At 44.7% G+C, this 27,846-nt stretch overlaps 1 protein-coding gene across 1 annotated transcript; it reads left to right on the top strand.

The window, feature by feature from the left end:
• The first annotated feature begins 269 nt into the window (after positions 1 to 269).
• apoba (apolipoprotein Ba) lies at positions 270 to 27,846 on the top strand. Its single transcript, XM_061242932.1, has 29 exons — positions 270 to 324; positions 1,722 to 1,766; positions 2,966 to 3,078; positions 3,335 to 3,480; positions 3,707 to 3,848; positions 4,714 to 4,866; positions 5,332 to 5,456; positions 6,023 to 6,108; positions 6,837 to 7,287; positions 7,519 to 7,636; positions 8,518 to 8,664; positions 8,959 to 9,185; positions 9,280 to 9,496; positions 9,736 to 9,915; positions 10,383 to 10,586; positions 11,350 to 11,517; positions 11,840 to 12,045; positions 12,546 to 12,728; positions 13,337 to 13,470; positions 13,900 to 14,110; positions 14,526 to 14,698; positions 15,320 to 15,480; positions 15,965 to 16,071; positions 16,290 to 16,663; positions 16,905 to 24,395; positions 24,494 to 24,605; positions 24,755 to 24,784; positions 25,328 to 25,511; positions 26,328 to 27,846. Exons 1-29 carry the CDS (start codon positions 270 to 272, stop codon positions 27,543 to 27,545), a joined length of 13,161 nt encoding a protein of 4,386 aa, XP_061098916.1. The 3' UTR covers positions 27,546 to 27,846.

The following is a 27,846-nucleotide window of genomic DNA, read 5'->3' as shown; positions in this document are numbered from 1 at the left end:
CTCAACAAAAAGGGTTGCAACTTGTTTGCATTATGTTTTTGTGAAACTGGTCGCCTTTGTCCCGCCACAGTATACGCGCTGAACTTTGGAGCGCACGGCAGCAAATGTGTTTTTTTGTCAACTGCCAATTGATCTGCCTTCGTCCCATGGTTGGGCCCTGGTGGGGCCGGCCCCGGGGGTATAAAAGCCCGCACTGGGAGGGACGCAGTCAGTTTGGGTAGAAAGGATAGCTCCCTGAGCCCAAGGAACCGAGCTTTCCAGAACCCGTCATGGGTCAATCAAAGCTCTGCTTGCTGCTGCTCCTGAGCACCTACGCCTTCGCCCGTAAGTAACTCTTTACTCAAGTTCCTTGACCCAGTTACTGCAGCTCAGGTTAATGCTGTTCACTGGCTCGCTCCCGTCGACCGCGCAATCTTAACCTTTTTTTTTTTACGGTCCGGTCAACCGAGTGCTAGACCGTAATTTCCGTCTTATGTTATCTTGTTGAAATGCCTGTGTATCTCTGACTGAGTCTGCTCTTCAGCCTGATTGATGTGTGTATGTGTGGTTAGGGGGAACAGTTAACCCTTAGTGCTGTCTTAAGGGTCAAAAAATATCCGCCAATATGTTAAACAACCCAACCTAAATTATCTTTTTTCAACAAACAAAAATAGATTTGGGGTTTAAAATTCAATTAAGCTGCTTTATTTTAGGGGTTTAGTGAAAGCCCTTAGGACAAGAGGAGTATACAAAATCTTAAGACTAGGGTTAAAGGATGTCAGAGACATAAGTAATAAGCATTTATTTTGTCTTGATGTTAGCATTTCATTTAAAAGAAAGGTTTGCATTTCCTGTCGTTCTCATGCAAATTGTACACTGCGCATGAAACATGAGTTTGCATCCTGAAGAGTGCGATAACTAAAATATGTGTCAACATATCTATGCTAGAATCAAGGGTGGAAAGCAATTATTCTGCTTTCTTTGTCCGTGTGGTAATATGCAAAAAGTAAATAAATATCAAGATAAAAAATGGACAGAAATTATATTTATCTATGTACATGAAGATACAAATGTTTGAAGACAGGCTATTCGCCCCATTTAGCTCAAAGCCCGTTAAGGTGTAGACCAACAATCACCGGTGGGAATTGAAAGCAATGGAGTTCTAGAACACAACATTGGAATTTTGAGTAAACATTCAAAAAAATAATTTTAGCTGTGGTCAAGAGCAAGGGTGGAAAAGGGCTATGTCTGTCTATATCTGACTTCACCTATCCTCCTGCGACCCGGCAAAGTAATTACATTTTTTGACTTAATACAAATGTCTTGAATGACAGTGAAGTGAAAATGTTGCATTGAAAATATTTTCTAAAATATTCTTTATTTCATTTTTATTGAACATTCCTTCTGGTGTAGGTTTCAGCACAGTAGAATATATGGTTATTGAGATTAAGACCAGAGACTCTTATAGATTGGGTTTTAGGAGGATTTCATGTGTGATATTTAATCGAATATAGACCCTCTATTGTATATACACTTTTTGCTGTGGATTTCAGAGTGAGCAGAAGGATTGGTATATGCAGTTAATTGTCAGCGGTAAATGGTGGAAGCTAAATCCTGCCTAGATAAATCGGTTCTCCGGCAAAGATGTTGCCAACACTAGGGCTAGATGGGGAATCTTTGTGCCTTGTAAGTAATGTTGGAGACAATTCACAGAAATGGATTGCTTCTTGTTTTCTCTGCAGAGCAAGGGAATGAGGGCGGTGAAGAACAGACCCCAACGTGTTTGTGTAAGTCCTCGCACCTCCTGGACAGCAGCCATAAATCTGAGTGACAGGTCTCAGTAATCTTGGTAGCCTCCTTTAATCAGATAATAACACAATAACATAATTTAATGACAAAAACGTGCCATTCAGCCCAGCAATGCTCACCTCTTCCTACCCCAGAAAGTGTACCTAATGCTTAGTTTGCCTAGAGGCTACATAGTGTCTAGTTTCTGCCTCGACTACATGACCTGGCAAGCTATTCCACACAGTGACCACTCTCCAAAATACTTCCTAATGAATTTATCATTTGCTCATTTATATTTATGTCTCCTCATTCTGCTAACACAACTCCACCTGAAGAATATCCTGTAGTTAACTTTGATAATCCCTTTTATGAATGTATAAGGCTCAATCAAATTGCCCCTAAATCTCCTTTTACAAACAGCAGCAACTGGTCACCCTGACTCATTAGGAAAAGAGGCAAGTGGAATGTCACGACCATAATCTGTAATCTGGGGTTGATAAAATTTGCCAAGATAACATATTTGGACCCTGGTACGGGCGTTCATGGGGTTGTTTTCGCTATTTCAGTGGAGCTGACAATTTGTCATCAGACAAATGGGGGGGCGGGGGGGGGGGGGGAGTGCGGTCCAAAGTTCTCTTGTGCAAGTGATGATTTGGAAGACGACTCATGGACTGTGGGTGTTTTTCATGAATGATCAACCCCTGCTGATCCCAACTGACAACAGCGCCCCCGTGTGGGCTGAGAGTGCACATAGCACTGATCAGAAATACACAGTGAATCAGGGCAGCCCAACCCTGCTCCTGGAGATCTACTGTCCTGTAGGTTTTCACTCCAACTCTAACAAAGTACACCTCACTCAACAGCTGCAGATCTCATTCAGCTGCTAAGTAGTAGAATCAAATGTGCCAAATCAGTGTAGGAGTGGAAACCTACAGAAGATGGTTGGGGAGCCCTGCACACAATAATATACACTAAATGCAGAACAGAACATCTCTTAATTTGTCAGTCAAAGTTAAAGACAAATAGGGATCCAGTGCCAGCCGGTTTCTTCAGTACACAATATTTGATCGTAATGCAGTAATGTCAAGCATTCTTCCAGATGTAGGAGATTATCATCAGTTGATTATGAGGTCTGCTGGAAGCTGTACCCCAGAGTGAATTTGTGTGGTGTTTTTGTTTCTCTGTTATCTCTGTGCAGTGGCGACAAAGTACAGGAACTTCAAAAAGTATGTGTACCAGTACGAGGCAGAGGCCCAGAATGGGGTCAGTGGAACGGCCAATGGGAAGAACGGTCCCAAGGTCACCTGCAAGGTGAGGCGTGGCCTTCAGCGTTTCAACCGTTAATGTCAGTTACGTTCAAACTCTGTTCTTAAACTGTAAATCAGGTATCACCTGCAAGGTGAGGCGTGGCCTTCAGCGTTTAAACGTTTAACGTCGGTTATGTTCAAACTCTGTTCTTAAACTGTAAATCAGGTATCACCTGCAAGGTGAGGCGTGGCCTTCAGCGTTTAAACGGTGTTCAAACTCGTGAATGTGAAGGTGAATGTGAACCTGTTTCCTCGCTCAGGTGGAGATGGAGGTCCCTCAGGCATGCAGCTTCATCCTGCGCACGGAGGAGTGTTCCCTGAGTGAAGTGTCCGTCACCGACGCCGATGGGCTGCCCGTATACCAGCCCTCCACCGGCTCCGACGCCTTCAAAGCCGCCATGGAGAAGTGGGTACCGCCGTCCGCCCTGGGCCTAGCATGGCCCTAGCATAGGCCTACACCCCACCACCTTCCCTGGGCCTAGCAGGGGCCTAGAATCCACCACCCACCCTGGGCCTAGACCCCATCACCCACCTTGGGCCTAGACCCCATCACCCACCTTGGGCCTAGACCCCACCACCCACCCTGGGCCTAGGGTCAGTCGCCCCTAACACCCTGTTCCCTTTGCCCCCAGGAACCTCCTGAGGTTTGTGGTGGGAAAGAACTTCCAGGTGAGCCTGTATCCAGAGCCAGACGAGCCCTCCAACATCCTGAATGTGAAGAGGGGCATCATCTCAGGCCTCCTGGTGCCCGTGTCCGAGGAAAGCGGGAACATGGTACGGTCACACCAACACCCCTGTCACCACTCAAGTCAAGTCAAGTCATATTTATTTATCGAGCACATTTAAAAGGACAACCATCAACCAAAGTGCTGTACAATTTCTAATTACTATATACATAAAAAAAGAAAAACCATGAAAAACAAAATCCACAGTACTGTAGTACTAATAACAATACCTAAAGATACAAGAAAAAACAACAACAAAGACAGTTCTCATGTTGAATTAAAAGCAAGGGAAAAGAAGTGAGATTTGAGCTGGGAGTTGAAGGTTTATATAGGTATATGGATGGTGCATTGCTGATAGAGAGAGGCAGTTTGTTCCAGGCTCAGTGCGGCCACAGCAAAAGCACACTGGACCTACACCTCAGACTCTCCACTTTGAGAGATGAATTGTTAACCCTCTAAAAGTGTAAGGTCACACATAGGTGGCTAGAATGTTCTTACCTGGACATTCTAATTCTGATGTAATGGTCACTACTGGTAATGGAAGGCAACAAAGTTTTAAAACTCTGACTTTTGAATTTTTTTTAAAACCTGCTCTTCAAAGGGTTAATGTTTGACCCTCGGCTACCGGTCACATGTCAACAGATTAGTACTTACTCTGCTTAGCTTGTACACCTGGTGATGGCATACAACACCAATTCACCTCGCAGGCAATGTGTTTGAAATGTTTGAATCTTTTACCGTCGTCCTCAGCAAAACATTAAGTGCGGATTGTTTGTGATTGTAGCTTGCATCATGTGTAAAGCAATCACATCAACATCATTGTAAACCAAATCAGGTTAACAATGACTGCTAGCTAGGCTGTAGAGGGCTTCGTGTCTCATTATGTCTTTCAATAACTGCCCCGCCCCACACAGCCCACCATCCACGGACAGTGCAGGACTGAGGTCACTGTTAACGAGAGGGTGGACATCCCCATCGACGTCACCATCACCAGGGACCTGAACACCTGCAAGGGCTTCCAGCCCATGGGCGACTATGTCAGCCCTCTGGCCCTCATCTCCAGAATGGTGAGTGCTTCGGCCACAAGGGGGCACTGCTGTACAACTGTTGGGACTGATTAGTCCACCTGCCCAAATAGCACAGCAAAGCCAATGTCAATGTTATTGTTAATTTGGGCAATAATAATATTTTCTTAAAACTGTGCAAATGTCGTTTTGTATTACTGGACATTGTTCTCAAAAACATTTCTATAATATGTTTGTATCATTCTCATATTTCATAACAATATGAAATAAAGCGTGACTGACAGTGTTTAGCGGCAGCATGGATGGTGCAGTGGGTAGCACTGCCGCCTCACAGCAAGGACTCCAGCCCCCCTGCAACCCTGTTCAGGATAAGCGGGTTAGGATATTGAATGAATGAATGAATGACAGTGTTTAACACAGACGATGGAGAAAATTACCCTCTCAGTGTTCCACTGAATTGAGGGATCACGCGGTGCTCACTGACAGTTTCTGTCTCCGATTCTCCAGAACACGCCGCTGTCCAAACTGATCAGCAGCGATCAGTCCTGCGACTACAAGTTCGATAACAGGAGGAAGCACATGATCAAGGCCATCTGCACGGAGAAGCACCTGTTCCTGCCTTTCTCTCACCAGTAAGTTCCGCGGTGCCCTGATTGGCTGTCTCGTCTCCAGGTATTCTCAGGTCATTCGCGGGGTAATGTCTGACACTCCTGCGATAAGATAATGAACTCACTGTGGTAATTTAAAGATCCCATGGCCCTATTTACCACAACACCCTGTTAACTTACCATAAAGCTGCCCCTGGCCACTGAATCCTTCCTCACTCCTGATTGGCTACCTGAATCATTCCCCACTCCTGATTGGCTACCTGAATCACTTCACACTCCTGATTGGCTACCTGAATCCTTCCCCACTCCTGATTGGCTACCTGAATCATTTCACACTCCTGATTGGCTACCTGAATCCTTCCCCACTCCTGATTGGCTACCTGAATCATTTCACACTCCTAATTGGCTATGCAGTCCCTCCTTTCTCTTCACCTGGTCCTCACGCTTCACAGTAAGATTACTTTGTTTGGAATTACCGAATATCGTTGTTAATATTGGCTAATGATGTATTTTTTTTTAAATGAATACTGTATTGTTATAATAATCTCTCTCTCTCTCTCTCTCTCTCTCTCTCTCTATCTTTGAAACAGGGATACCTATGGCATCACATCACATGTTAAACAGACCCTGACTTTGCTGGACTCCGGCAAGATCAATAACAGATACTTCGACTTTGGTAAGTTCCATAATAATTGCTTACTTGGCAGATTTGTGAATTTGCCAATACAAACTCATTTAACATTCGCAACCATATGAGTTATGCTGAAATAATCCATATTTATTTGTCACATCTACAGTTCGGGCAACATCCTACGTTGCAATTAATGAGAAGTGCAATGGTTGGGCCATAAGATCCCAGAGATACATTGTCACTATAATTAACATGTGAAGGGATGGTAGAAATTGGGTAGGGGTACATAGGGTAGATAGAGTGGAAACGGGGAATGGGTATAAGGGTGGCGTAACAGGCTAAAGACGCAGCAGACTTGCGGTTGCAGTTCGCTGCAGTTGCACACTGGGGACCGGGGTTCGATTCTCGGTCCTGCCAAAAGCCATGTTTGGACGGCTCACGTGGAGCAGCATAATTGGCTCGCTGCTCCATGGGGAGGGACTTGGCAGGGTTAGTAGATCGCCGCACAAAAAGCGCCTCGGGCGCCTTGGAATCACGGTTACCAGAATGTGGCGAGACGGCTTGAAGAAGGCGAGTCGCTCTCCGTAGGGCCGCCGAGGGACGGGATGTATCTATACTGGCTCTAATTGAATTAGACGGGGTACAATTGGCTACCAAATTGGGAGAAAAAAAAAATAATAATTCGAGATTACCTATTGCGGTTCTCCCTTCACTCTCCATGAGCCTGAATTGGCTTCTAACCGGCCACCGCTCCAAATGTCCCCGTTCCCCAGACCCGGCGAACATGAAGCTCCTGACCATGGACTACGCGGAGAGCAAAGCCCCCGCCCAGAGCAAAGACGCCATGCTGGCCACCCTGCGGCAGCTGAAGGACCTGGCCCAGACCGACCAGGGCTCCCAGAGGGCCGCTCTCTTCCACAAGCTGGTGACGCAACTCCGCGGGCTGAACAACGAGACGCTGAGCCAGGCGGTCGGCGAGATGACGCAGGTGTCCAACGTCCTGACCTGGCAGGCCCTGCCGCAGTGCGGGACGCCCGAGTGTGTCAGCGCCATCCTGCAGGCCCTGCTTAGTTTCGGCGACAACGCCATGGAGGCGGACGCCATGGTTTACGGCATCAGCCTCATGCCCCAGCCCACCGCCGCCAGGGTCCGGGACCTGCTGAGCCTGGCCCAGAACAGGCAGAACAAGGCCATGATGTATGGACTCAGCAACAGCGTCAAGAAGTACGTCTGCGGCGTCCGCACGCGTTCACACAGAGTTTTATGTGATGTGATGGGAGTATTAGAGTTCACAATAATCACAGCCACTGAGCCAGAGTGACTTACAGTAAAAAAATATACAGTCCATTTGCTGTGTAAAAAAAAGGCAATGCACATGCATGGAATCAAACCCACTATTTTTTATTTTGACGCAATTGTTTGATAATGAACGTTGCCTTTTGTGCTCAACCTCAGGTTCTATGAGGGGAACAGAGAGATCACCCCTGAGGTTATGGATGTGTCAGACTTCATGACCTTTCTGCTGGGCGACAAATGCTCCGGTGATGAGGACCGGACCTTCCTCACCCTGAGGGTAAGCGTCCCATTTCCCGAGCCCATGTTCTCACACACTGTAGGTGAAACATAAGTGCATTCACCTGATTCATTTGAGCAACAGGGCCTGATCTAGCTGACAGCATTGCCAGCGTCAGTGCCAGTGTGACTGCTTCATCAATAATCTCTCAACGTAAGCTAACACATCCTATACTCGAACCAGAGTAATGCACCATAGTGAAATGCATAAGGAAGCACAGCATTCAAATGGTATTATATAGGCCCTCTACAGAGGGACTCCTGTAGACAGAGCCCTTTGTCATGGACATGGATGATGCTACTACTAACACTGCCCTTCAGATGCCTGAAATAACACTGCTGACCTGTACATACACCCACTGAGCACTTTATTACACCTATTTATTCATGCGATTATCTAATCAGCCAATTGTGTGGCAGCAGTGTAATGCATTCAATCATGTAGAAACGGGTCATCAGCTTCAGATAATGTTCACATCAACCGTCAGTCTGGGGAAAAAAGACACAGATGCTCTTATCCAGACCGACTCACAGTTGATTAGACTAAGGAGGAGACAATCCTCCCCCGGAGCAATGCAGGGTTAAGGGCCTTGCTCGAGGGCCCAAAGGCTGTGCGGATCCTATTGTGGCAACACCGGGATTAGAACCACCGACCTTGCGGGTCCCAGTGATTTATCTTAACCACTACGCTACAGGCCGCCCTTTAGTGTAGCGTGGCGTAGTTGACACCCATGCAGATAGAGAGGTTCAGCGTTGTGTCGGGCATATGACGACGGGTTCAAGTGAAGTGTTTCCTAATTGAGGAATATCTGAGGACTGTCTTTAAACAGTAATGCAATCCCAAAAGACTGAACTTGCCGTCGTACCTCGCCTCCTCCCCAGGTCATCGGCAACATGGGAGCCGCCATGGAGGCTGCCAGCCCCACCCTGAAGTCCACAATCCTGCAGTGCGTGCGAAATGAAGCCGCCACGCACCAGGTCCAAAAGGCTGCCATCCAGGCCTTGAGAAAGATGAACATTGATAAAGAGGTGAATTCATTAATCCTTTAGAAACCACAAATAATAATAATCATAATCATCATAATCATAACAAATCATAAAATTGAACTTGAGTAAATTATCCGCCAAAGGTCTTTCGCTGTACATAACTTTTAAAGCCACTTTCATGGAGCCACTTTAGTTGCCCTTGTTTCAGAACAAAACAAAATCATCTGCACTGGGCTTCAATAATTCCTCTTAAGCAAGTCTGCATTAAAAAGTGATCCAACAACCACAGAAAAACAAAACTATTTTTATTAAGCATTTTCTTTCAAACTCCCTCAGGTCGTCGACGTCCTTGCCGAGGTGTTCCGAGAAGACGAGAGCATCCCAAAACGCATTGCTGCTTATCTGCTGCTCATGAAGAACGTGCCATTGGCCATTCCCCACGTGGTCGACAGCCTGAGGAATGTATTCCTGGATGACCAGATCAGATCCTTTGTGGTCTCCCACATCGCCAACATCCTGGAGAGCAGAGACAGCAAATCCGAAGAGTATGTGCCTTTTCAGGAGTCTGAAGTCAGGCGTTCTGTCTGACGCCACGCTCCGCCTCCCGCCCACGATGCCTTGTCTTCACCTTCTCTTTTTATCCATCACTCCTTACAGCCTGAAGATGAAGCTCCAAGAGGCCCTGGAGAACGAGGTGAGGCCCGGGTTTCTGGACATGTTCTCGTTGTCGCAGAACTACAAGGTGGAGACGCCATCGCAGATCCCCATTCAGACCTTGGCGGAGAGCAACGTGATCTTTGACGGCTCCATGCCCAGAGAGGTCATGCTGGCCACGACCCTGAATGCCTTTGGATACAACTTTGACATGTTTGAGGTATGGATAAACATGGACAAAACATTTTTTTTTGTCACAACCTCCATGCTAGTGAGCACATTACGAGTTATATTCAAATTCCATTACATTGGAAGTATGTAAACCATTGGACAGTTAATCAATATTTTGTTAACTACTTGTTATAATGTCTGTTCATCAATAACGTGTGTAGTGATGAATAATTTGTCACAAGCTACGCTTGTAGTGTAAATGCGTTCAATTCTGCTTGTCGCTTGAAGGTTGGTCTGGAGGGGAAAGAATTGGGACCAACAATCGAATCCCTATTTGGGGACGATGGATTCTTCCCTGACACAGCGTCAAAGGCCATGTACTGGGTTGGAGATAAAATGCCGGACAGCATGCACAATGTTCTGAAAAACTGGATGGGACCCCTGAGGAATGAGAGAATGAAAAGACAGGTGCTATTCTCTATATTGTCTAGGAATCATTTATAGGAACATATGCTTTCTTGTTTCTTTTTTAAACCTGCATTTCTGCCTTCCGTCACTTAGAGGACAATATAGGATTTTATGAGGACACTTTTTGAGCAATCAACACTCTACCTTCTGACCCTTTGTGACAGCCCAGCTCTTCCATACATTCCATAAATTTGTTTTGACTCATTTAAAAAAAACTACACCCTGTTTATTTAAGAAACTGAGTTTTGAGAAAGGTTGAAAATACCTAAAGAATTAAATTGACAGTATACTCAAACAGTTTTTATACTTTTACACATTAGCAACTAATTATATTTAAGATGTGTGACTGTTTCCAGAATCTGGAAAGGACTCTATCTATGTTCTCTCCCCCCCCCCACTCCCTCCACAGAATTGGCAAATGTCTTTATTTTTAAATTTGTATTATTATTATTGTTTCCCCTCTTTAGGTTTCGGACGACCTTGTGAGGGAAATCAGCCGAAACTTCCACCAGCTGTTGACGAACCTTGAGTCCCAGGCTACCCCTGAGAACTTGGCCTACCTGAGGTTCATGGGAAATGAACTCGGGTACATGAAGGCTAGCGAGCTTAAGCAAATGGCCTCCAGTGTTCAAATGTATAGCCACATCCTGTTCTGGCTCCTGCCTGCCAACGTAAGCACTACCTGTTTTACTTAATGATCTGTCCGTGCCTCAGAACGGCTGGAGGGCATGTTTAAACATGAGCGTAGACCAAGGTCAAGAACCACTCAACGTGGAAGTGGAGTGGGTTAGGGCAATTTGCCCTCAAAATATACACTTTTTTGCTTGCACTAAGCACTTGCAAAGTTGTTTAATATGCTTGCTACTTTTTAGCATCTGGCTAGGCAGCATTTGAATTCATAATGTTGATTAAACTTGAACTGAACTACCTGTACATTAAACTGTTCCAGCCAATCAGAATTGAGTATCCACCCAGACCATAGTATAATGAGATATAATATGACACTGTTAGTGATCCTGAATGTGAGCTAGCAAGCAGAGCGTAGCTTAGTCTGAAGTTGCACCTGTATATATTTCATGCAAGATTGGTGCTTACATACTGGGAAATTGGTCATTCTGAAATAAGGGAAAGACAGACCACTGTAATTTATGGGGATTTACATCCATATGGAGCGAGCCATGTTGGAAATTGAGTCCTTTAGATTTGTGTCACGGTCCAAATAATTATGAACCGCACTGTACACTATGTACACTAATTTAATGTGATGTGAACACTTGGCCCTTTTTTTGATAGATCTTTTTTAAAAAGGATTAATCTTCCGCCTCCCCCAAAATGTTCTATTCACAAATGGTGACAACACCTTAAAAAGCCCACTTGACTTGTCCTGAGGGCAAACTCAATCCAACTGCCACTTTTTCCTCTTCCTCATCGCAGAACATGGTGGAACTGCTGTCCAGCACTGACAATAACGCCTTCGCCCACTACATGTTCATGGACAACAAGTTTGCCCTGCCGACCGCTGCAGGACTCCCGCTGGAGTTCTCCCTGTCTGGCATCTTCTCCGGTGGAGCCAAGGGAGGCATACAATTCTCCCCCAGCATGGTGAGCTGTGCCACTCGCAGGCCAAAACTTAATAACCAATTCAATAATTCCTTACTCTAGCATTCTGGTTAAGGAACTGGGTTCGCATTTCTAAGGATTCATATTCAATTCTCGGGTGGAAACGCTGCTATTGTGTCCTGGAGTGAAGAACTCTGCCTAAATTTCTTCCGAAAACTATCTGGCTGTGGATTGTAGATAACACCACAACCTGTGAAAGTTCCAGTGGATCACATTTTCTTATGCTTAATGCAACAGTTTTTTTTTTGTTTGGACAGGAACAGTTTAAACTGAAACAGTTTTTTTCCCCCAAAAAAACTTGCAGAAGGCCCTATCATTCATGCCCTCCTTGGGAGTGGAGTTTGTGACGAAAATGGGCGTTAACCTCCCGGACTTAGTCACGGCCGGCATTGAGATGCACACCACTGCGTACCATGAGAGTGCCCTGAATGCCAAGGTCACCATGCAGGGCAACACTCTCAAGCTCTCAATCCCAGCGCCCCAGGACAATATCCAGCTCATCAGCATAAGGTAGGCTGCACCTTCAAGCGCAGACTGAAGACGCACCTCTTCAAGCTGCACCTCTCCCCGTCCCTCCCTACCTCCCTGTAAACCTTAACTGTTGTGTTCACCTGTGTTATTTACTTGTGTCACTAGGATGATACCGTTGCTAGGTTTGTTTGGCTAGGTAAGCAGTTTATTCATACATTTGCGTGTTGCTGTATTAAATATTAAAAATTAGATCATCAAGTAGGCCCTAGTCCTTATCTTTTTTGTACAGGTAGCAGTTGAAATTGTACTTCCGTCTTGGGGGGACTTATCTCTGGTTATGAGAATGCACTTTGCACATGTAATGTAATGTAATGGTTGGGAGTGGTGGGCTGTGTTGGGTTGGGGGATGACCTCCTTCTGCCCTCTTGCCATGTTAACTCCTTCTGAGGAATCTGAGGGTTTTTTCCTTGATTTTGAATAATTTTTCCTCCTTCTTCTTCTTCTTCTTCTTCTTCTCCTCTCTCACCCTGCAACTGCAGCAACAGACTGCTGTCTGTGTCCTCCACCCAGACTGAGATAGTGCCCCCTCTGGTAGAGGGCAGGACCGACTCTGTTGCTTGCGATCCATTTTTTGCCGGTCTGAAGCTCTGCACCATAACTCGCTACTCCAATGCCAGTTCCATTGATGCCGCTCCATACTACCCCTTAACTGGAGATTCCAGGTAAGTTGGACACACTGGGGCATGCATGCATTCATGTTGCGTTCATGCCCTTGTATAAAAAGAAATAAGAAAAATAATTTTTTTAAATAAAAAATAATCTCAGGTCCCTTAGTTAAATAAAGGTATTAAAGAAACAGGGTATTACTAAAAGTCTGAAGTGGAAGTTAAGGAATGTGGGTGTAATGTAGCTGGCTGTTCATAGGAGCTAATGATGTTTATCTTAAAACCAATGTTAAAGAAAGGTCAATAAAACCATGTGTTCAAGAACATCATTGTTAATGAAAGCAGGTGTCAATGAAAGGGAGAGTTCATGGAAGCAGACAATAACGAGAATGCGTTTAAAAGGAAGTAGATGCTAATGAAAGTGGATGTTAAGTGGTAAATATAAAAACGTCCGTCAATAAAGCTAGGTGCCAATTAAATTTGCTGTGGTTTTTTTTTTTTTTACTGAAAGTGGTTGTAAATAAAACAAGGCATTAAAGAAGGGTGTTATCGAAGCTTGTTGCCGACAAAATCGAGTAAAAGAAACAGGGAGTTAGTGAATGTGGATGTTCATGAAAGCAATTATTACTGAATGCGAGTGTTAACCAAAGGGGGTGTTCCTCTAGGTTTGCACTGGAGATTCAGCCCACTGGAGATGTTGACGAGTATACGGCCACCGTCTCCTACGCTCTGGCCCGGGAGGGGAAAGAGTCACCACGGCAGAAGGTCGATACCGTGAAGATTGTACTGAAGGCAGAGGGTACGTCTGTCTCCAGGAAAATATGCATTCTTTATGTATTAAATATCAATATTAACATTACACATAATATAAAACCTGTTGCCTGTACTGTTTTTTATGATCATAATCATATCCAAAGACCTTGCAGTGTGTTTTCCCTGTAGGAAACATGAGTCTCTGGTCTTCATTTCAACAACCACATATTTTATTATGCTAAAAACTACACTAGAAGGGACATTCAATTAAAAAAATTAAGAAAAAGAAAAAACATTTTGCTCTGTCTGGGCTGGGGGGGATATGTGTCACTCCGCACAGTACAGTACAGTACCGTCTACAGAATACTACTGGTAAACTAGAAACCTCTATCATTCACAGCATCACACCCTTTCAGAATGTGTACTTTTAAAATGTACCCATCAAATTGACTGATCAAACAAATTGACCATCCAGGTAATAATCCCAGTGAGGCCACTGCCACCCTGAAGTACCACAGGAACAAGAGCGTCTTCTCTGCTGACGTCCAAATCCCCGATCATGATGTGGAGGTCGGTATCCAGCTTGCCGCCACTGACAGCACATTGAAAGGGAAGAGAACGCGGGCCCTCACCTTCGACGTTACCAACAAGAACATTCCTCAGTTGACACTGGTCGGCCGGGCTAGGTAAACAAATGCTTTTTTTTTTAATGAATCATTACTTCTTATTTTTAATTCAGCATTTTTTTATATTCCTATCTTGGAATTCACGTTTATTGTGTACAGTTGTTTATTTTCCTTTCTACAAAGCATTTAATACCTACCTTTTATTTATCCATGCATGCACTGTATGTCTTGTAATGCACCGTCGCCCTTCTCAATCTAAACTGGGATTAAAGCAGCACAAAGAGAACGTTTTATCATTTATATATTATCTATATATGTTTATATATATATTTATATATGTTTCGAATGTATTCCAGCCATCATTTGGATCATCATCTCCTCTATGACAGAGGACCACACTGACACGACCTCTCATACTTCCTCTCCCTCCTCCTCCTCCTCCTCCTCCTCCTCCTCCACTTTCTCTTATCAATAGAATGGAAGCGATGAAGGAGGGTATGCTACAGATCCAGCTGACCATTCCCTCTCTGAATGTTGATGCCGCCACCACTGCCACGGTGAAGAATGCCAACGGCCTGACTCTGCAGCTGGAGACATCCGTCAATATCCCCGAGACCTCCTCTGTGCAGACAGCCATCCTCAGATACGGTATGCAGGGGCGCGACGCTGCAATTGCAATTACCTGTTCGCTGACATGATTTCCACCAAATGGAACGTTAACCCATTGTGTGATTAGAATGTTCTTAACCGGAGCCCCGGTGGCGCAACAGGCTAAGACGCAGCAGACTTGCGGTTGCAGTTTGCTGCAGTTGCACACCGGGGACCGGGGTTCGATTCTCGGTCCTGCCAAAAAGCCAAGTTTGGCCGGCTCATGTGGAGCAGCAATAATTGGCTCGCTGCTCCAGAGGGAGGGACTTGGCAGGGTTAGTAGATCGCCGCACAAACAAGCACCTCGAGCGCCTCGAGCGCCTCGGAATCACGGTCACGAGAAGCCGTGTTGCTCTCCTGCCGGCCGCCGAGGGACGCGGTGTGGGCGGTCTATCTAATACTAGCTCTCTTTGAATCAGACAGGGTCCAATTGGCTACCAAATTGGGAGAAAAAGGGAAAAAAAATCTGATAATAAAAAATGTTCTTAACTGAACAGTCTAATGTCAGCATAACAATGTCTACTGGAAACTGCCAATGGTGGAGTCCTGGAACACCAGTGGACTTCTGAAAACCTGCTCTTTGAAGGGCTAAATAAGAACAACAATGGTCTTCCTTTGCAGATGAGAACAGGATTGAATTAGAAGTGAAGTCTGATCTGACATCTGAGATTACCAAACACTTCCCTGAAACACGGTTGCAGGAAGTCATTGATGAACTTCTGGACCAAAGGGTGGCGAAGACTGACATGAAAGTGCGTCACATTGTCTCCAAAGCCATTGAGGTAAGAGCATAAATGTGTACAGGGGGAATTATCGGACAGTAGTAAGGATACAGAACTATCTGTGTCTTATGTCTCAGGGGGTGGAAATTTTGGCTCCATAGCACATAATGTATGTACATTCATAAGATTGAAATCTTAAAATTAAATTAAATTATTGTTGTACTCTGGGTATTCTAGCTGCCAACTGTGGTATGCTAGTTTGGAAGTTGATGTATTCTTTTAGGGTTCCGATTGTATCTGTATGGTTACACTAGGACTCAGAACTGTACTGTCCTCTCAGGTCCTCTTCGCACTTGTACTTGTGTTTGATCTGCTCTTCCTTGTACGTCGTTCTGGATGAGCGCATCTGCTAAATGCCTTGTAATGTAATGTATAATGAAAAAAAAATGTTGTTAAGCTATTTAGTATGTGTTTGAGGACTTGTTTTGTGTTTCCTCTAAAAACTGCATTGCAATTCCTCTCTGATTCCTTTATCTGTCTATAGGCAGTCAATATCTGGCTGGACAAAGCTTCAGGGGAGAACCTCCAAAGCAAGAGAAGTATCCCAGAACTTACCCTGCCTTCCCTGCCCGAGAAACTATTCCTGAATTAGTGAGTGATTTATTATTTGCATGAGGGCTACTTTCATTATAAGTGCCACCACTTTATTAGCCATCAATTTGATCATTTATTTAATAGTAATAGAATATTGTGTTGTAACGGAAGTCCATCAAACTGTTTATGGTGTATTTTGCTTTGTTGATAAATGTGCCTCCTGACTTACTGAAATGCATGATCACTGATTCTTTGTTTCTTCCTTTGTTCAATAGTGACGGCTTGTTCCGCTACCAGTTCAACAAAAACAAGCTCAGCCTGACCATCCCCTTACCTCTGGGTGGAAAGACCTCAGAAGACCTGAACATACCCACCACAATAACTGTTCCTGAATACAAGATTCTTGACATTGGGTTGGATGTTCCCAGCACCACCTACAGAATCCCCTCTTTTACCGTTCCTCGTGATTTACAGCTCTCGCTGCCCTTGATTGGAGTAGCTGAGGTGTCCGCCAAGGTGAACAGCAACTTCTACAACTGGGAGGGCTCAGTGTCAGGCGGAAACGACACTGTGGATGTCCCAAGCTTCATCGGAAAATTCAAAGTTGAGGCCGAGTCACCCATCAACATCTTGTCTTACAAAGTCGAAGGTACCAAAAGTTGATCTGAAGCCCTTAAAATACTCAATAATTACATCCAAGCCAATGTTGACAAAAACTATTGATCAAAAGTGATGGAATATTTGTGTAATTCATTTTCTGGATCTCTGAAAAATTGGCTAGTTTGGCAGAAAAAATATTTATCTGAAGGTAAATACTTATTATATACAGTTTCAAAAGTGTCAACAAAGCCTCAGTGTAACACATCTGTGTCTGTCTTTTGTTCACACAGGGGCTGGAATGATCAGAGTTGATGCACTGAAGTATACACAGATTGTGAATGGATCGCTCAGCCATAGTCTCATTGATAGCAGCTTCAGCATCATGGACACAATAAGCTGGGAAGACCAGATGTCTGTAAAAAGTAGTCGGAAAATCGAGGTTTCCAGCCCTGTGGGACTGCATATGTCCCTGTATTCCTCAGCCCAGTCCAAGGGCAACTCCGAGCAAGGCACAGGAGAATACAGCTTGGATGGGGCCTTCAAGGCACGCTCCCTGTATGCCAATTTTAACTACGCCTATTCAAACTTCATTAGTAGAACAGAGCCATGGCAATGCGAATCGACGCTGACGGTCGACTCCTCACTTCTCCAGGCACAGAACAGCATAAACGGGGTCTACAGAGATGGTGACATTTCGGTGATTTCCAACTCTAACCTGAACGACGATGCCCTAAAACACGTGGCAGAGCTCGCATTCAAGGACGGCAAGCTCGCCCTGTCGTGCAACACCATCACCAAGATCTTTCGCAGCAAAGTCGACCTTGCCATCACCGGTGAATCGGCCACCTTCAGAGTGACGTCTGACGCTGAGATCGGAGAGAGCCTTGGCACATCCCTCCTCTCCGGTGCCCTGGATGCTAATGGCCTAGAGATCAACTCGCATGGATCCATCGTGCTTGAGGCTGGCTCGGGTTCCCACAAAGGCACCCTGCATGTCAACAAGGACGGCGTGGCCACCAGTGGAACCACCACCCTGCAGTGCACCCCTCTGACCTTTGAGAACATCTTTGATGGTAGCATCGATTTTACTGGAGCTCTTCTCTCCCTGACCACCAAAGGAACCTTACTTGAGAACAGTGCTGATCTAAAGGTAGATGCAAAAATCGGGCACGAGGAGGCCTACCTGAACACTGTGTACAAAGGAAACCTCCTTGACCTGAGCTCCAGGGGCACAACAAACCTGAAGGCTAACAAACAAGGCCTAAGCTTCTCAAACAATCTCATTGGCTCAATGAAGAATATGAAGTCTGAGCATACTCACACTCTCACAGTCACTCCCCGGACGCTGGAATTCCTGGCCCAGACAGACAACTATATCTGCGATCACACGTCCTACAAACACGACATCAAGGTCGACTTGATTCCCTTCATTGCAAGTGTGAGCGCCAGCAATAATCTCAAGCTTCTGGATGTTGAATTTAAAAATGAGGGAGTGCTCAGACTTGAACCTTACAAGCTGAATTTGAAAGGAAGCCTGCAGGGGGGCTATGGAGACGATAAGGAACTCAGACATACATACGAAATGAGCTATGCTGACTTGGCTGGCAGTGTGAAAGGCAGCACGTCCGGAAAACTCTTGGGAGCCCAGATGAACCACAACAGTGACTTTGAATTCGCCGGACTTTCCTCCAAATACGAAGGCGAGGCTCGACTCAACTCCAAATCACTCCGCCTCGACGGCTCCCTTCGTACGCTTGCCGAGCCATTCAGCCTCAGCGTGGATGGCGTCTTGAACAGCGACGGTGAGCTGGACCTGTATGGGAAGCTCACGGGACAGCTGTACAGCAAGTTCCTCCTCAAGGCACAGCCATTAGCCGTCGCTTACTCCCACAACTGCAGAGCCTCCACCACTCACAGGTTGGACAGCGGCGCGTCTGCTGAGACCAACATTGATAACAACATCGAAGGTGTGCTGTCTCCACAAGAGCAGTCCACGAAGTGGACACTGAAGTCTAAGCTGAACAATCATGCTTACAGCCAAGAAGCCAGTGCTTTCAACGAACCAAAGATGATTGGCCTGGAGTTCTCTGGAACACTGGCCACAGACCTTCTGAACAAAGCTGGGATGTCTTGTGGTGCTTCAGACCAGAACCAAGAATTTAGCCTTTCTGGATTTCTTAAGTATGACAAGAATGGTGACTCGCTTATCATTCAGCTGCCGTTTATTGAGAGCTTTCCTGCCCTTTTTGAAAAGGTGAAAGGCACATTTTTGAGCATTCTCGAGTCCCTGCAGGAGTACATGAACAGTGTGGACATCAACCAGCTCGTTGGAGAATTTAGGGTTAATTTGGACAAACTACCAAGGCGAGTCGGTGAGTACATGAACGACGTGAATCTGGAGAGTAAGTTGAAGGAGGCTAAAGAAAGGCTGATTGCCTTCACACAGGATTATGCTGTGACGCTGGACGGCTTGGAGATCGCTGTGGAGAACATGAAGGTGGCCTTTGAAGAAGCCTTGAATGACCTGCTAACCACAATCAGAGACCTAGCAGTTTTGATCAAGGGAAAGATTGAAAGTGGAGCCTGGACAGATGCCATCACAGATTTTCTCAACAAGATTGGGAATGACCTGCAGGCCTTTGATGACAGATATGAGATATCAAAGACGATTGTCAGTGCTATTAATGCCATTGAAGACATCGTCACACAGGTTGATTTGCAGAAACTGACAGACAACAGCATGGCCTGGTTACAGAAACTTGATGCTACATTCAAACTCAAAGAGAAGCTGCAAGAGAAAATAAGAGAACTGAGACAAGTAATTGAGAATTTTGACATTGTGTTGTTCCTTCAGGATCTCAGGGACTACATCACATCTATTAATGTGGTTGAGCACCTGGACAAACTAGCTAACATTCCCACTGATGAAATAGCCAGAGTCATTGACTCAGTGAAGGATGTAATACTTAATTGGATCGAGGAATATGAAATTGCTGACAAGATAAACGTGATAATTTCCAAACTGAAGGAGCTGATTACCAGGTACAACATGGACAAGAAAATCGGGGCCCTCATGGACCAGGCTTCAGAGCTCATTAAACAGTACAAACTCCAAGAGACAGTGCAGTCTGTTGTCAACATTATAAAATCCATTGACTTTCAATTGCTGTCAGACAAATTCATGCAAACGCTAGGTGATGCTATTAATCACCTAAACGCCCTGGACTTCAAACAAATGTTGGATGATCTGAATGAGTACATTGCCAAGATGTCACAGAAGATTCAGGAGTTTGATTACAATGCATATCTTGACGAGGCAAACCAGAAAATCAGTGAAATGATCCAGTATGTGAATGACCAGATTGAGGTAAATGAGATCCCTCAAAAAATTGAGGCCTCAAGAGAATTTCTTAGAGGAATCCAGGCAACCCTTACTAACTACTTGGAACAACTTAAAAATACTAAGGTTGCAGAGATGGTCAAACTAATGAAGGATGTAATTGACACAACTTTCTTAAATGACGTTAAAACCAAACTCCTGGAAAGCCTTGAAGATATGAGACAAAGAATCAGAGACATGGACATTACAAATGAAATTAGCCGTCACTTGGAACGGGCTAGGTATTCCTACATCAACATGATCAGTTACATTGCATCTCAGATTAATAACTTCATTCAGGAAATTCATCGTTTACTTGAGGACCAGGAAATCCTGAAAAATATTGGGGAAGTTGTTGACAGTGTTCTAAATGCACTGAAGACGGTAGAGTTTACAATTCCTTCATTCACTGTTCCATTCACAGACCTTGTTGTTCCAAGCATTCTGATACAAATGGATACATCTAATGAGATTACAATCCCACCACAGGTTACTATCCCAGAATTCACCATTCTGAACAAATACCTGGTCCCGTCCATCACTATTGACTTTGACGAGCTCAAACAGAGAGTCATTGAAATTATTGAAAGGATCAAAGACTTTGAAATGCCCATGCCTGACCCGGAGGACATTTTTGGAGACCTCAGAGTGCTGTATCTGTCTGATCTGCCAGACCTGACATTACCAGAGTTCACTCTTGAAGAGATCAAGTTTCCAGAAATTCACATTCCAAAGCTCAATCTGGAAAACTTCAAAATCAGCATGCTTCAGCTCCCTGAGCTCAAACTGCCAGAAATTCCCAGTGAATTTATGGTACCTGCTTTCGGCAAGCTGTACGGTGAGTTCAGGATTAACTCTCCCTGTTATAACGTCTTGACTAAGGCGAAGCTGGAAAACTCGACAATCGATCCCAGAACCCCACAGTTCACAGCTTCCCTCACCTCTGAGGGGAAGTCTGACTACTTTGATTACCTTGAATACAATTTAGATGCCTCTGCCCAACTTGCAGCAACAAACATGAGAAGCTTAGTCCTCAGTGAGACTATAAAATTCAATAACATGCCATTTTCACTTGACCATCAAGGGACAGTGACACTCAATGGCCCGTCAGCTCAGGTGATGGCAAAGACAATTGCCAAGGCCACCACTGAAATGTACACTGCGGACATTTTAAACAATGTGCAAATAACCATGGAAAGTGGGATCATTGCAACCATGGAAACTACTTACAATCACAACCTAAACATTCCATCTATTGATGTCTCATGCCAGGCCAAAACGACCCAGAAAACTGTCACACGTTTGGAATCAGGCACCATCTCTATGACTGTTGGAACAACAGGAAGCGGGAAGTGGTCAATCCAGGACTACTCTGATGATGGCACCTACAAAAGTGAGCTTGAGTTCACAATAAACTTAAATACAGCTAAGCTCACTTTTGCAGGAGAGGCAGACAGTAAGACTGTGAAAATGAAGCATAACATGAGAGCTCAATCTGTTGTCTTCAGCTACATCACCTTTGAAGCACACGCTGAGACTGAGACTCCATTTATTAGGAGTAGTGTTATGGATTTGAATGGCAAGGGGATTTTTGAAGACCTTAAACTTGAGCTAACGGCTTCCCATGACACTGAGCTTGCTGGAAGAGTCAGTGGCTCTCTGTCAAACTCAATTAACTTCTTGGTACATCCATTTGAGCTTGTACTTGACTGCAAAAACAAAGAGAACCTGAGGGTTATGTTCCCCTTGAAACTGACTGGAAAGATTGACCTACAGAATGACTTTGGAGTGACTCTCAGTTGTGAAGTACAGAATGCAAACTCGGTGGTCCTCGCCAGATTCAATCAGTACAAGTACTTCCACAACCTTAAAGTAGATAACAACAAGCATGACATGGGAATATATGCTGCAATTAATGGTGAGGCAAATCTTGACTTTTTGACTGTCCCTCTCAGCATACCTGAGGTGGACGTGCCTTACACCGACATGAAAACCCCGACTATCAGAGAGTTCTCTCTGTGGGAAGACACTGGCTTGAAGAACCTCCTGAGCACCACACGGCAATCATTTGATATGGATTTCAAGCTTGTGTATCAGAAGAACCCTGATTCGCATACCATTGGCCTTGACCTGGAGCCAATTTACAGCACCATAAATGAGAATGCTAAGGTACTGAGTGCAAACTTTGAGCTGGCAAGAGACAAGGCATTTGATCTGCTGACAGATTCTTACAACCAGGCTAAGGTGCAATTTGAGAAATTCAGAATTGAAACTATCCGCCAGTCCCCAAGGATCTTCACTGTCCCTGGTTACACTGTCCCCATCTTGAATATCGAGGTCTCTCCTTTCACTGCGGAAATGCCCTCGTTTAGCTTCCTCATCCCTAAGGAGGTCAGCACACCCAGCTTCAGAGTGCCAATGATTGGATTCTCTGTTCCGTCTTACACCCTTGTGCTACCTGCGCTGACGCTTCCAGTGCTGCATGTTCCTGAAACTCTCAGGGATCTGGCCCTGCCCACATTCACCCTACCCACAACACAGAACACTATCATGATCCCTGCCATGGGAAACGTGACTTATGATTTTTCACTCAAATGCTCTGTGATCGCTTTGAACATCAACGCTGGCCTGTACAACCAGTCCGATATCGTGGCCAGGCTTGCGGCCTCCTCAACCTCTGTGTTTGACATTCTTCAAGGTAAGCTTGGTGCCACCACAAGCCTTACTAAGAAGAGAGGACTGAAGTTGGCGACTGCCATCTCTGTTGATCACAAGAACATTAAGGGAAGCCATGATAGTACAATCAGTCTTTCAAATCCTACCATAGAGGCCTCCGTGGCAACCAATGCCAAACTCATGCTACCCATTCTACAGTTGGACTTCAATCAAGAGCTCATGGGGAACACCAAAACCAAGCCAAATGTGGCATCCAAGATGAAGCTGAAGTACAGCTTTCACCTGCCCACGATTGATGTCAATGGGAAGGGAAGCATTGAACAGAATTTAGCTCTCGAAGCACTATCATCCTACATTTCTGTTGAGACTTCTACCAAGGGAGAAATTGAGGGAAAATTAAAGAGACATGTTAATTTTGCTGGCACCCTAGTAAATGAGGCAAATGTTTATCTGAATGCTAATGGCTTGCGCTCCACTTCAAAGACAGATGGAAACTCCAAACTTGACTACAAGAAGACCAATGTTTGGGATGTGGACATGAAAACAAACCTGGCAACGGAAGCATCCTTACGTCGTGTTTACATGATGTTGACTTGCAGCAGCAACAATATGGCTGCTTTCGGATCCTTTGACACTAAGGGAACACACACTGCTAAGGCAACTCTTGAATTTATTCCCCTGCATACACTGACAGCTAAGGTGGAGATTGCTCTGTCCCAGCCAAGCAGCATTGGTGATGCAAGCATGGATCAGACAATTGACCTAGAAATTGCCGCAGACAAGCAAAAGTTCACCTGGACTGGAAAAGAGCAGGTGATATCTGTTATACACACTTGTAACCTGATGCTGTCCAATGATGAGACTGAGGTGCGTGCGGAATTGACTGATACAGTGGAAGGTAATGTAGCATTCCTGAAGACTGTGAAGCTACCTGTTTACCAGAAGACTGTTTGGGATGTGCTGAAGTTTGACGAGGTAACTGCCGAAGATCAGCTGCAGGCACTGACCCTCTCCACCAATGTGGTATACACAAAGAACATGGATGGACTGAACTTCGCTTTGCCCACCAAAATATTTGAGAATGGGGTCACGTTCAACATTCCAGAAATCACTTTGTCGGTGCCCAGTTGGGTAAAAGATATCCCTCTAAGTATCAGGGAGATCGACATGCGGTTTGAAAACATCAAATTTCCAGATGAAGTCTCTGTGCCTCCTGAAATTACCATTCCATCATTTGAAGTTCCTTTCACAAGTCTGCAGTTGCCATCTTACACCCTCGACCTCAAGAACCTGAATGTCCCCAGTGTCATCAGCACGCCCGCTTTTGACGTCCAACTGCCGGGTCTTCCCAAAGTGGAAGTTCCCAGCATCGACATTGACACAGAGTACCTCGCCAAAAAAATGTCCTTCCTACTGTTGAAGGTTCCTCAGCATGAAATCACCGTCCCGTCCTTCAGCATTGACGTTGCAAACCACATCTCTAACTTTAAGATGCCGACAGTCACCATTCCTGAGCAGAAAATAGAGGTTCCGGAGGTATCGCTGTACTTGCCTACTGGCCTGTTCATCCCATACTTCGGTGCCCTGTCTTCCACGGTCAAGGTCGAATCTCCAATTTACAGCAACTCTTGGAATGTGAAGCTTGAGAACAAAGACTCCTCCTTAGTCTCTTCCCTCAAGTCCTCCTGCACGTCCACCATAAAACTACTGGAATATTCTTGGGATGGTAAGCTTAACCTAAACCCACAAATTCATATTTGTCTTGTTATCAGTGGCTGAAGTTTTGAGTATAACATCTTCACATCTTTCCCCCCTATTTTTTAGCCACTGCCACGACTCGCATTGAAGATGGAGCTCTGAGCCTCAAGGGCGACTCTGAGTTCACTCACAGTGACCTGAATGTGGATTGGAAACACGTCTATGCACACAATACGAGGTAAAGACTACTGTGCACATAATAACATAACTGTTTTCTGTAGCGTAAGAAAAATATTTATGCATTATACTTTCATTTACATTTTGTTCAATGTACTATCCAATAAGCTTATCTCTATGGTACTTACTTTTGTCCTCTGCCTCTTATAGAGCGAAGCGCCAAGCTTCTTCCGATGACAGGTGAATATACAAATTCCAAACAGATAACTTTTTCCACTGAACAGAGCTGTTTTGATTTTCTACCGAATCAAAACTATGATTTCAACTGGCTGAAAGAATTAACAAACCGAACAAACTCCAGATTTGGAAAACAAGTATGCAAACGTGTATACAAGTATACACAAACTATGATTAATCCTTGTGTATATAGTCTTAACATTCTGTATACTCCCCTTGTACTAAGGGTCAGAAACCCGCCTTCACTAAAATGAAGCAGCTTAATTGAATTTAAAACCCCAAATCTATTTTTCATGAAGAAACAACCTGTCACTCATCGCAAACTTTGTCATCAAATTTCAAGTTGAAAGAATATAATTTGGGGGGTTTTCTCTGATGTTTAACAGCGCCGGGTAATTTTTTACCCTAAAGACAACACAAGGGTTAAGTACATTTTTCTCTGGAAGTGCTCCCTTATTAACTCACATCATCGATGTTAACATTGAAATAACATTGTCCTGTGTATTATTTAACCACAAATGGACTGACATTCATCTCTTTCCACAGCTCTCACCACACTCTGAATGTTGACATCACCAGCCCGACATTCATCGATGCGAACTTCCGCTATACCTCCCGCAAAGATGGCCTCAGTGCATCTGTCTCTTCTCCATCATCTGGTTTTCTTGGACTTCTCCTACAGCGGAAGACCCCTTCCCAGGTGTACGCAAAGCTGTTTGCCCGTTATGCGGTAAGTCTCTGATCAAGCCTTTGAAGTTCCTCAATGGATTAACATTATCCAAGGAATCTCACTGATATGCAATTTTAGTAAGTTCAAAAAGTTATTATTGTCATCAGTTGACTACATATCTGTACCTCTCTCAAAACTGTTATTGAAATTAGATGTTGACCTGCAGTGCAACTGGTAAGTATTTGGACAGTGACACATTTTTTGTTGCTTTGGGTCAGTGTACCTTCCGTTCATTCAATTTCCCATAAATCTCCCACAAATAAGTAATTCCTACCGTAGTTAAAAGTGAAGCTGTAACCCCTGTCGTGTTGGTTCAGTTCATCGCAAACTGCAGGAAGTGTGGTGGAATCCCCTATTGCTATAAATGCCATTTATGGGTACAATGAACAAATATTTCAAAATACACAAACATATGAAAATGGTGAATAAAACACTGAAATTCAAGTTGTTTTCCTGACAAAACTTCATTTTGTGTTAGACAATGATTTCATGTTACCTTATTTGTGATACAAGACGTGAATGAACTGACTGTTTTGGCTCGGCACTCCAGCACATTGGATTCAAAATGAAACAATGAATATAAAAAGGACAGCAATTCCGACATGGCTTACACAATATCGATGCAAATACTTGAAAGTTAAAGCTGACAGTCTGTGCTTTAACCTTGAATTCACATTTCAAATCCAATGTGCTGGAGTACGGAGCCAAAACAACAAAAGTTGTGTCACTGTCCAAATACTTACAGACTGAACTAAACTGTATGTGTTCAAGGTCAAGATTGATGGAAACCATTTTGTTTATTTTCTTTTTGTGCAGTCTGCTCCCGAGAAAGATGTGGATCTCCTGAGCTTCAAGGCAACACTGAAAAACTCTGAGAAGCTGGCCCTCCAAACTGGCTGGAACCTCAATGCACATGGGGAGATGTTCTTACAGCTGAAGGAGAGGGTTCCAGCCATCACTAGTGCGGTCCTTAACTTCGCCAACAAACACCACACCGCCCAGTTTGGCATGGACCTGAACCGAGCCTCACTGAAGTTGAAAAACACCCTTTCCAACACCATCGAGAGGGTATACCACGAGATCCCCAGAAGCCTGGACGCACTGCAAACCAGCCTGGACAAGCTCAAAGACCAGGGCAAGGCGATGTACAAGAGGGCCGCCGACGACCTTTTTGTCGATCTGAGAGATCTGCTCGGCAATCTGGCCAACAACATCAGGAGCCTGCTCAGGCAGTACCAGAAGGACGTCAAAGTCAGGCTGGATGCCGTCATCAGGTTCCTGAGCGAGACCAAGTTCCAGCTGCCCGGCTTCCAGGACAAGCTCACCGGACAGGAACTATACCAGAGGGCTAGCGGTCCCATCACCATGGCAATCGACCAGACCGTCCAGATAATTGCCGACATCCTTGAGTCCTACCCAGAATCTCTGCTTAAAGTCATTGAAAAGATCGAGTTCACAGTGCCTGGATTGGACGTGGACGTCAGAGGAACTGATATCTTGGACTGGGTGAAGAATGTCATGAGGGATGCCCAGAACTGGATTGTGGACCTGATACAGAAAGCAAGGAATGTCCGGCTAGAGCAGGTCCTTCGGAAGCTGAGCAACTTTTTGCAGTCGCTCATCAAAAATGTGGAGGGGCTGATCGCCTCTCTGAAGCTGCCGGACCTCGATGAACTCTCAGCCCGTTTCAACGACATCTACGCGGGTCTACGCAGACCCCTGCAGGGAATCATTGCACGGCTCGACGACATCAGACTGGCCAGCGGGGAGTACAAAGACCGCGCCAAAATCAAGATCCAGGAGATCTACAACGAGCTGACCACCGACAGTGTCAACTCCTCCCTGCAGGACCTGGTCTTAACGGCGAAAGACTTGTCGGACTCGATCAGCAGTGGGCTCTTTGAATTCCTTCGGCAGGTCTCCCAGAGCGTTTACCCTTATGTGAGAGTGAGCAACACAAAGCTGGACATTGACATTCCTCTTCCTTTCTTTTGGAAATCTTTCAGTGAGTGGCCCGCCCAGACCCGATATTAAGGTCTCATAAACACTACCATGTCAATGGGGAAAAAAATGAATGGCTTTAATGAATGAATGCCTACAAAAGGACACTTTTTATTAACTCATAAAATGTTTTGAAAAAAATAATGTATTTAAAGCTGTTGTAGTAACATATATACATCTTGTCAACGCTGTTGTTACCTTGTGTGTCATTTAACAAACCATAACAAGTTATGCTAATTCTGTTTCTTATGTTTGAAGGAATACCAGCTACTTTATGTCTTTTACTATTTAAGATTCAGTTAATGGTTCTCAATAAAGACAATTTTTACTGCAA

This window comes from Conger conger, chromosome 1, assembly GCF_963514075.1.
Source record: "Conger conger chromosome 1, fConCon1.1, whole genome shotgun sequence".
NCBI classification, from domain to species: Eukaryota; Metazoa; Chordata; class Actinopteri; order Anguilliformes; family Congridae; genus Conger; species Conger conger.
The sequence above is the reverse complement of the archived record's forward strand: the minus strand, read 5'-3'. Positions and strand labels throughout refer to the sequence as shown.